This window comes from Gossypium hirsutum, chromosome D13, assembly GCF_007990345.1.
Source record: "Gossypium hirsutum isolate 1008001.06 chromosome D13, Gossypium_hirsutum_v2.1, whole genome shotgun sequence".
Classification (NCBI taxonomy): Eukaryota; Viridiplantae; Streptophyta; class Magnoliopsida; order Malvales; family Malvaceae; genus Gossypium; species Gossypium hirsutum.
In genome coordinates this window covers 57,758,059-57,769,574 of record NC_053449.1, presented here as the reverse complement: position 1 = coordinate 57,769,574, position 11,516 = coordinate 57,758,059, and the positions used below count along the sequence as shown (strand labels likewise).

The 11,516-nt window shown below is 32.1% G+C and overlaps 1 protein-coding gene across 2 annotated transcripts; it reads right to left on the bottom strand.

The window, feature by feature from the left end:
* Nucleotides 1-965: 965 nt before the first annotated feature.
* On the bottom strand, nucleotides 966-3,167 carry LOC107890156 (adenylyl-sulfate kinase 3). Of its 2 annotated transcripts, XR_005923084.1 has the most exons (8): nucleotides 3,043-3,167; nucleotides 2,608-2,760; nucleotides 2,372-2,521; nucleotides 1,997-2,115; nucleotides 1,829-1,913; nucleotides 1,632-1,678; nucleotides 1,373-1,538; nucleotides 966-1,197 (listed from the first exon to the last, which is right to left on the bottom strand). XR_005923084.1 is itself a non-coding variant. In XM_016814658.2 (7 exons), exons 2-7 carry the CDS (start codon nucleotides 2,729-2,731, stop codon nucleotides 1,437-1,439), a joined length of 627 nt encoding a protein of 208 aa, XP_016670147.1. In that variant the 5' UTR covers nucleotides 2,732-2,760; nucleotides 3,043-3,167; the 3' UTR covers nucleotides 966-1,436. The 2 variants fall into 2 exon arrangements, 1 of the variants encoding a protein (XP_016670147.1); XM_016814658.2 differs by having other exon boundaries at nucleotides 966-1,538.
* Nucleotides 3,168-11,516: the final 8,349 nt, after the last annotated feature.

Here is an 11,516-nt window from a genome sequence, read left to right as displayed (position 1 = left end):
AATAAATGAACCTTTTCTTGTAGGAAAGACTATCTGATATTTCCTTTCTATTTACATATGATTAAAAGAAAAATGACTATTAATATAATAAAATATTTTTTTTTCAAAATTATGTATCATTTAACATATTAATTACGAGTCTCATTCGAATTTGGTTGAAATTGAAAATTGGGCATACCCTTTCTTCGAGCTTGACCAATTACCAATTTATGGAAAAAAAATCAAATTCAAGTTTGCATAGGTAGATAAAATGGGTTTTACACTTTTTATTTTGATGTAGTTTTCATGTATAAATGGAGATGTATAAATTATAAATGTAAGACAACAAAAAACTAGGCGGAGATAGAAAAAGAAAGACTTTTTTTTGCGTTTTTTTGATTTTATCAATTCGATTTATATATCATAATAGATATAGATCCTAATCTATCCTGTAGATTTGAATGGAGATATAAAAAAGAAAGGTACCAATAAATTAAATACAAATTCTTCTTTTTTTTTCTTTTTTTTTTCTGGATAGTGTATGGAATATAAATAAAAAAAAGGGTTATATCATATTATTTTTTTGTTCTAGAATAGAAGCATTTTATGCGATTTTCTCATCTCTATTAATTTTTTATGCAATTTGTATTGTAGTATATATATAATTATAATTTATAAAATCTATAGGAATAGATAAGTAATGGCATCAAAAGACCGATCGTTTTGTTTTAAAAATAGATGTCTTTGACATCCAACTATAGCACTGAATAACTTTTTTTTTGAAATTTTAGTCATGATGCAAACGTCGATCATTAATCCATTAACTAGATTTTTAGTGAATAATGTGTGAAAATAACAAACTAACATGGCATTATACATATGATAATATGTTTGTCATGTCGGATTTCAGAAATAGCAGAATTTGATGAATTTAACAATTGGTGAGGACTGAAATTTTAAAATTTGAAAAGTACAAAGACTAAAAATACCAAATTAAAGTATATGGATTAAATCTACAGCTTTTGCAAAATATAAGGACTAACAGCAAAATTTAACCTTTGGTTTGTCGTTTTTCTGAACCATTTCATTAAAAATCAAACCTAATAGACTAGGAATCAAGTCACAGGTGGTGTTCATTAACTTATATCCAGAATACAAGAAGTTGGATGTCTTGAATCTGGAATTTCCAGTAAAACAATGGTTGCTAATCCCTGGCAACTGCAAAATAACAACTAGTAGATGATGTAATTAGTACCAACAAACAATGCTTTCGGGCAAATGGAGTTGCAGCAAGCAAACTGACCCCCGAAACCCTCGAGTTCGAGTAACATAGTCCCTAGCACCAGAACACAAAACAATCTTCATTTAGATGATATAATTAGAACCAACTAACCATGCTTAGGGGCAAATGGAATCCTAGAAGTAATGTTGTAAAAACGACCGCCTTCGAGAGTTCATTACTGATGTTGCAGATATCCTTTCTCCTCCAAGTACGTAACTACTTCCCCTGCCATAGCTCCTGGTGTCGGACAAACTCCGGCTTTCTGCTTTATTTCGATCTGGAAATAAGCAAAAATGATTATCCATTTCCCACTGTTTGCAGAAAGATAGCCTAACTATAATCTCAATGTCATAATTAGTAGCTTGCATACCTCACAGTTCAATGGCGGTTCGTAAGGATCATCTATGCCTGTAAAACCTATAATACACAACACAATTCCCTTGTTAGAGTCCTTAAAGCTGAGGCCATTGCTCATGTATGTATGCATGTTGTTGTTGGTGGGAGGGGAGAAAGGGAATAAGGAGGCAAGTTTGCGGTCCACGAATGTCCGAAGGCAATCGATCAAACCTTTAATCTTTCCGGCACGTGCGAGCTTGTAAAGGCCTTTCGGGTCTCTTTCTTCACACAATGTCAGAGGCATGTTCATGAAAACCTGCAAATATGTACAAGGAAAAAGCATTTTCATTCAAGTAAATAAGAAGATAAAACAAATCAAACGAAAGAAAAGGGTTTTGCCTCTATAAAGTTGGCATCCGGCAACATAGCACGGCATGAATCTCGGTCTTTCCTATAGGGAGATATTAGACTGGCTATGCAGATTAAACCAGCATCTGCAAACAGCTTTGCAACTTCACCTAAATATTAATATTGCAGAAAACGTTAGAGACCCGACTCAAACAAGATGCGTCAAAGAAGAACCATGCCTTAATCACACCTCCGGCTCTACCGAACCGATATCCGGGTTCCTCTAAGCCATTATGTCCGTGGTTACTTTAGTGAAAGTTGCACATTTAACCATACTTGAGCCAAGATTTGTAGCTATACATACATATATTACATTTCTTGGACGCCAAGCAAAACCATCAACTCTTAAACTTAGAGCATACGTACCAACTCTGCGTATATTTTCTGTTCGGTCTTCGGCCTTGAAACCGAGATCCTGGTTTAATCCGTGTCGAAGGTTGTCTCCGTCGAGTACGTAAGATAGATTTCCCCTTGTAAAGAGTTCCCTACTTAATGAACATGCAAGTGTGCTTTTACCTGAACATGATTGAAGCAAATTTCAAATTCAAAGCCAAGAAAAGAGCAAGTTGGAACATATAGGGAAAGTCCTTTGATGTATAAACCTGATCCACTGAGACCTGTGATCCATACAACACAACTCTTTTGGTGAAGGAGTTTCTGCCTTTCAAGCTTCCCTACCGGGGATTCTTGCCAAAATATATTGGTTGAATTTCCGACCGTCGACATCTTAAGTTCTTTAGTTGTCTTCTGTGTCTCTATATAAATATGCATACAAACAAGTAGACCTAGAATTGTTAACAACCAGATAATCTACATATTACGCAATATTAAATAACCATTTCAACCCTTAAATGTTCCAAAGACTTTGGAGGCTGGACAAATCAAAATTTTGCAGAAGACTCAGAAAACATTACATCATCGTCCACATGAATGTACACGTAAACCAAAAACACACATTATGTCGCATATATATATATATATATTCCAGGGAAACTACCCATCACATGAAAGAAAGAGAGAAAAGTAATGGCAGGAACCTGAGAGAGAAAGAAACAAGGCTGTTGAAAGTTATATTTTTAAATGAAGTTGAATGAAACAAATGAGAGAGAAACTGTGTGCTTATTATATAGATGGAAGAGGAGATGGTAGGAGCGGAGCGGAGCTGAAGGCGGCATACACATAGGAAAGAAGAAAAGGAAACAGTTTTTTTTTCCTTTTTCTGGTATATTTTCATCCATTAATATACTGCACTATTATTATTTTTTATACTTTTATATAAAATTTATATAGAAACAATTTAAGACTTGAGTTTCTTAAATCTTTAATTTTGTGAGTTAAACCAAAGTTTCTTTATTATTTTTATATAAAATTTATTTTTAACTAGATAAAATTTATATAAACAGAAAAATTATGTAGTGGTTTTGGTTAAAATGATAAAAAGTTAAAATTTTAGAGAGAATAATGTATTGAAAAATATTTGGTACAGCATTAGTGAAGTTTTTTAAAACTATTTGTGAAATAAAAAAAGTACACTATTTGATTCGGAATTGAATAACTTGCTTATCGTGCTTATCCCTAAAATTCAAATTTTGGAGGGCTTCGCCCACTTTCGACATATTAGTTTATGTTCTGTCCTTTACAAACTGGTTATGAAGATCATTGCAAATCGGTTTAAGATGATCTTTCCGAGAGTTATAGGTTCCGAACAGACTGGTTTTGTAGTAGGATGGAACATCATGGATAAGATCATCATCGCACAATAGGTTATACACTCTACGAGAAGCATGCAAAGGAACAAGAGATGGATGACCATAAGAATTGATCTAGAGAAAGCTTATGATCAGGTACGATGGGATTTCATTGACGCGTTGCTTCAAGTTACAGGTATTCCTAATTTTATTCGTAATGTTATTATGTCTGCAATTTCTAGCTCTACTATACATATTTTGTGGAATGAGATTCCAACTCTAAAATTTTGGCCAATTACGGGCGTTCACCAGGGATGTCCTTTATCTCCCTATTTGTTTCTCTTGTGCATGGAGTGGTTGGGCCATAGAATCTGTGCTGCTATTGATGTTGGTAACTGGTCCTCTATTCGACTGGCTTGTAATGGTCCACCGGTATCACATTTATTTTTCGCAGATGACTTGATTCTTTTTGGCCAGGCTGAGGAACATCAAGCTCGAGTAATAAAAAACATTCTTGATGAGTTCTGTGGTTACTCAGAACACAAGATTAATATGAGGAAGACGAATATTTTTTTCTATAGAGGGGTTGATGGCAGTATAGGGAGGAGTATCAGTAGATTTTTTTAGTTTTTAGGAGGTAAGTAACTTGGGAACGTATCTATGTGTGCCCCTTTTCCATGAGAAGGTTACCAACAATACATTATGCTTTGTGGTTGATAAGGTGCGTAGTAAGTTGTCTAGCTGGGATGCAAGATAGCCCTCTTTAGCAAGAAGGGTGACCTTAGCTCAATCGGTTCTACTTTCAATTCCAAGCTATTTTATGCAGACGATGATGGTTCCCAAAGGCCTTTATGAAGAGATTGAGTGCATTGTACGGAAATTCGTTTGGGGATCTTCTAGTGCTAGTGCAAATATGGCTTTAGAAAGTTGGGATTCAATGTGTCAACGATGATGCCCTTTGGGTTCGGGTCCTGGTCAAAGTACGGGGTTTTTAGATGCTTCTTTTTATGGAGATCCATTTCTAAGGTATGGCCCCTCATTCGCGAAAACCTTTTATGGTCTATTAGAGATGGAAATAATATCTAATGTTGGCGTGACCCTTGGATTCCAAATTGTGGTCCCTTATTTGTACAGATTCCATCTCTTTCTAACCTTAATATGGATTGTCTTCTTAGTAGCATGGTTGCAGGTGAAAAATCGTGGAATTTGGACCTCTTCAGATTGTGGATCTTAGAAGAGACCATTAACAAAATTGCAGGTGTTCCACCACCGCACCCCTTTTCGGATCTTGATAAAATAACTTGGACAGCTACTTCAACTGGTTCTTTTTCTCTTAAAAGCACCTATGGGAAGATTTAAGAAGGTACATTGAATTCGAAAGAACATATTTGGGAGATACCTTAGAAATTTAAAAGTCCTCAACGGATCTGTTTCTTTTTATGGCTCACCCTCAAGCAACGCCTACTTACGAATGCTGAAAGGGTAAGGCGAGGCATTGGGAGTAACAACACTTATGGGTTTTGTGGGCAAGATTATGAGGATGTGTTGCACGTATTCAGAGATTGCCTTACTGCTAGAACTATTTGGGATAAACTCATCCCAGAAGACAAACTCTTTAGGTTTTGCACTAGTTCCCTCCCTATTTGGATGACAGAAAACCTTTAGAATCATTTCAACATTTCTTTGGATGGGGTGGATTGGCCATGCCTCTTTGGGATCATTGCTTGGCATATTTGGAAGAAGCGGAACTTGCTTACCTTTCAAGGCATTTCTTAGAGTAATGATGAGATTCTTAAAATCTCATTCAGTTGGGCAAAACAATACATTTTAATCTCCAAAACTGCACTTCATAAGCCTCGCAGTTATCTCCACTCTTCACCTTTAGCTCGTAGTTGGGTTTGTTTAAGAACATATGGTTCGGTTAGGCTTAACGAAGGTGTTATAGTAGTTGGAGGTTTCATATGTGATCATAATGGTGGGTGGATCATTAGGTTCTATCGATATTTATGTAATTGCACAGTGACAGAGACTGAGCTTTGGGGGATCTTGGATGGGTTAAACCTTCTTTTGGAAAGATGATTCGATAGGATCTCAATTCAAATGACATTATTGAGATTGTTAACATTATTCAAGATGGCTCTTCCATAAACTCTAATTCTACCCTAATCAAGAGGATAATTCAAGTCCTAAATATGTCTAAGCAGTGGAAGATTCAACATTTGCCTAGAGAAGAGAACTCAATTACAGATAGTTTGGCTAAGTCAATTTGCACTAGAAGCCTCGATTTAAGATTCTTTGAGGATCCTCCTTTGTTGATCTAGTTTAATTACTTTGTATTTTTAATTTTTCACCAAAGAAAAGTACACTATCAACATATTAAATGCTCACCCATAATATATTAGGTTCAAGTATAGTGTTGGCATTTTATAGATTTTATATAAAAATAAAAACTATATAATTATATTTATTATTTTGTTAAAGAATAGGTTTTAATCATTTTTTAATTAAGTTGGTATTCGGATAACTCATGGCACTAACTCTGTTGTTATCTTAAGTTGTTTGTTTGCTAAAAAAGGAAAACTACACTAGAAGTGCTAGACTACAATGGCCACTACGGCTTAACACAACTAAAATTGTGCAAACAAAAACATAAAGTACATCAAGGTTTATTTACGCAATTCAATTTCCCTACGTCTACAAAGCTTAGCTCAGTGAATAATTCCACTATCTTTGTAATGACCCAAATTCAAGGTTATCGGAATAGTGGTTTCGTAACCACAAATCCAATTTAATGAGAAATTTATTTTAATATTTTTGCATGAATATTGATATGATAGGAAAATCGTATGAAAATATCGATAGAAAAATTCTACCGATTTAGTGGTTAGTTAGAAAAAGAAATTATTAAAGAAATTGGGTAAAAACAAGGTATCGAGACTTCGATCTTGTAAAACCGAGTCGGAAATATTTTTATAAATATTTATGAAGTGTTAGTAATATGGTATTAAAATTTCGTTAGAAAATTTTAATGTTTGGGTAGTCAATTAAGTGAAAAGGACTAAATTGAAAAAGGTGTAAAAGTTACTAGAATGATTAAATAGCTCAATTGTTAAATGAGGAGGGACATAAATTGTAAATAAGCCCAAAAGGAGATATTTTGGGCTGCATAAGCTGAGAAAAATCAGGAGAATTGGTGAAATAAGGGTAAAATGGAAAAATAACAAATTTTACTAACATAAAATCCGGAGAATTGGTGAAATAAGGGTAAAATGGAAAAATAACAATTACTAAATTCATTAGTTTTTGATTTTATGAATGAAATTGAAAATTTCTATGAATATGTGCTGGAAGTTTATGATGAAATAGCATGAAATTGAAGCTTTAATTTGTTTATGAGATAACTTTATTAGGTAATTTCAATAGAAATTGATTTGTAGAACCTAATTGTGAAAAGGTTTGGAATTGAAGTCTAGTGCTAAAATTCTAATTTCCAAAGGTTATAAAGTAGTTTAAAGTGATGGGATAAAGTTTTAATTGAGAAAAATCAGCTCAATTGATAGGTTAATTGAGCAGGGATGAAATTATCATTTATTGAAAGCTTAGGGGAAAAATGGTAATTAACATCATGCACTAAAACAGTTTTAGACAGCAGCAGTAGTCTAACTTTGAAAAATCACCAAAAATTATAGAGATCGAATTAGAGGATGAATAAAATATGAAATTAAATATTATTGAGTCTAGTTTCTTATAAAAGAAACAGTGTAAGCAATGGAATTGTAAATCATGAGATATAATAGATTTTGTGAGACAATGTCAGAATGAATTTGGGTTCCCCTGTTCTGAATTTGGAAAATCATAAAAAATTGGAGAAAAATAATTAGGGGCTTAAATTTATATTTTTAAAATAATTAATTAGTCTATTTTCAAAATAAACAAACGAGAACATCATCCAAATTCTGTACAATGAGATAATTAATTTTTAGTGAAGAGGGGTCGGAACTGTCAAACAGTGAAACATGGGAAATTTAAAGAATAAACTGTACTTATTGGCTAAACCAAAAATTCTGAAAATTTTATGGTAAGAAGATATGTGAGTCTAGTTTTGGGGAAAATTAGTGGATCTTAATTTGGAGTTCCTTAGCTCAAGATATAAATAATTTAGTGACTATAACTCAAGGAGACAACTTTAGATGAACTATAGATAATAATGGAATTATAGAGAATGTTACATATGAACATGAAATGTATTAGTTTAATGATTAAATTTATTTATTTAGATCCAGAAAATTCAAATACGAAGCTAGATCGAGGAAAAGAAAAAGTTTGGGATTATTAGATTTTTTGTTTACGAGCAAGTATCGAGGTAAGTTCGTGTAACTTGAATTATATTCTTGAATGCTTGAAATGTTTGTTATTGATGTGAATATGATTTGAATGTTAATTGTATGGAAATTGATGAAACATTGATATATTTGATAAAAAGGGGAGAAATCCCGGTTGAATGGAAGAAAAATTCGATGGATCTCTGAAAAGGAATTGACGGTAAAAAGGATCTAGCCCGAATGGGTGATCCTATCCTGATATAGCCCTCTCGAAGAATATGTGGAAAATAGATTTAGCCCGGACGGGTAATCTGAATTAGGGTCTGAATTCAGCCTAGACTGGTAATTCAGATTCAAGCTCATTAGAGTAATTGTTGTTGCAGGGGATTTAGCCTGGACTGATAATCCTGACAATACTCTATGAGTTTATATTACAAGGGATTTAGCCTGGACTGGTAATCCGGCTGTAAGGATGAGGTTCACGGGAGTGTGCTCTCTGAAATGGAAATGTGTGCACATAAATATGAATTGACGGACCCGGATTTGTACACTTAGGTGTACCCCTGAAAATCCATCGAAATTCCAAGTAGTTCAACGGGATAAATATGGAAAAATAATAAGGAAATGGAAATCATGGTATTGATGAGCTCATCAATCATGGTATATATTATTGATACGTGGAAATTATTGGACTAATTTGAATGTTGAGTTTGTGCATGATAGGGGAATAATGTTTTGAGTGGGTGTATGAATGTTTATTGCATTGTATTGAAAATATTAGGTAAGTATAATTCTTGTTACATGAGCTTACTAACCAAAAAGTGCTTACCCTGTTTCCTTTTCCCCTGTTTTGTAGTGTTAAGAGCTCGGAGGTCTGATTTGGTCGGAGACGCATCACACTATCAACCTCAATATCTCGGTATATAAAGAAACTTTATTTTGGAAATCAATGGCATGTATAAGCTAGTAAAGTAAATGTTAATGTGAAATGAATGTATGGTTAGCCATTGGTATGACTAACAAATTTTAGTTTTGGTATGTGATGGAGTTATCTTATGAATACATTAAATCAATCTTGAAAATATGTTGAAATTGATTGGCTGTGTTGGATTGGTCTCGGTTTAAAATTGTAGGGAAGATTAGATACTTGTAAAAGGGGTTATATTGAATTTTTAAAAAAAACTTTGGGATTTTGTGAAAATTTTATTCGGTAAAATTTGGTAATGCCTCATACCCTATTTCGGCGACGAATACGGGTAGGGGGTATTACAATCTTTATTCACAAATACACGTGATTCACACTCTATCACTCCACAAGTATAGAGATCTCGTCTTTATACCTAAAGAGTAAAATACTCACCTCCAATCTTCCCCCTGAGAACTTGGGCAGTAAACACTCAACAATATTTACAATAACAGTTTGCATTATCTAACAACATAGTTCTATAGTGAACAAATTAGAATGCACTCAAATAAGCTCTCATACAAAACCTAAATAAACCTTAAGCATATATCAATTTCGGCTTGCTAACATAGAATCTATATGAATACAAAATAATTCCTTAAAAATAGTTATTACATAATTAACAATCAAAGCAAAATCAATTGAAGATATGTTCTCCAAAATTAACAGCACTATATTGGTCACATATCCACATTCCAAGGACTTAATTGATTCACATGAATCCAATTCAACCTAATATTCAAATGCCAATGATTGGTTTCCATAGATGAACCAAAGTAGACCTAATCATAGGTTGAGTCATCTGTCCAGGCCCGAAGGCCCGCTTGAAAAATAAGAGGGTTTAGGCAAAAATATAGGCCCAAAAATAGGTTTGGACAAAAAAATTCCCGTTTAGAAAATGAGCCGTTCCTCGGTAAAATTTTTTGGCCCTGGCTCGGCCTAAATCTGGCTAATTTTTTTCCTGCTGCTGTTTTACTATCACTTTGCTATTATATTACTATTATTTTGTTGTTATTATTTTGATATTGTATAACTCTTATTTTATTGTTAATTTTGCTACTATTTTAGATGTATTTGCTTGCAAAGTTGCAATTATCTTAGTGTTATTTAAGTATGAAGAGTTTTTTTAATGAATTTTCAATTTGTTAACAGGGGCGAAGCCAGAAAATCTTTTTAGGGGGTTGAAATTAAATTGTAATATTTACGATAGTAAAAGCATGATTTCACCATTTTAATAGCCTCTATTTTTATAATTTTCAAAGGATTAAATCAAATTTTTATCATTTTTAGGGGGATCAAAGTATAATTTTACCTTTACTAAAAGGCCTATATGAAAAATTTTCCATTTTAGAGGTGTCGGGGCTCCTGCCAACCCCCTGATTTCACCCCTATTTGTTAAAAACATTTATTTTAATGTTCTTAGCGTATTTGATGTATTATATTTTTTAAATTTATTTTTATATAAAAAATAATATAAAAAATTAATACTAACAAATCGAACTCGGGTTTAACATTTTTTATCTGAGCTAGGCTTGGACAAACTTTTAGACCCATTTTTCGAGCTAGCCCGACCCTGACTTAGAAAACGGTCAGCCCCAACCCATGATCAGGTCTAGATCAAAGTATCTTCAATATAACAACATATAATTAGGTCCAAAGATTTTTATCTTTAAATTGCTAACTCAAATATTGCAAGTATTAAACCACCTTAGTGACAATCTGCAGTTAGTACTATCGAGTGCAATTCAACAACTATCAGCTCATTTTGTCTCAACAAATTCAATTAAAAGTTTTTAGTACAATATAAATAAGTTTTTATAATATTAATAATTATAAATTTTATTTATTGGATATTTTGATTTACATTTTCATTTTTCACACACATTTCCATTGTTTGTCTAATTGAAAATTTAATGATAAAATTATCATATTTTATATTTTAGTCATTGATTAAATTAAAATTATTTAATTATTTATTTACTTAAAAAAATTTAAACCTTAAATATATATTAAAAAAATAATATTCTAAATAAATATAATAGAAATATTAAATCAATTAAAAATTTTACTTGAAAAAAACTTGTTTATTTTAGTTTTAGTTAATAACACAAATAATATGGCTAATCTAATTTTAATAATAAAAAAATCTATTTATATCGATGTAAAATTTAAATTGTCTAATTATAATATTGATATATCTCACCTTCCAAAACAACAAAAAATAATAAATAAAAATATTATGATATTTAAAATAAATAAATAATGTCATAATTTTCATTTTTATTTAATTTATAAAAATTTGTGTTATTCATGTCTTCCATTAACTAAAAATAAATTATAGTTTCAAGATATTCTATTTTATTTTCTATTAATATTATTGAATATATATAATTTAAAATGTAATAGTATTTTAAAAGTAAAATTTAATACACTAGAAACTTCATATGATGACTGATGGTCAATGGTGTTTCTCGTCTCAAGTATGATCTGGATTTGAGTCGCACTAATTATATTAATTGTTCTTGCTTCACCCTATT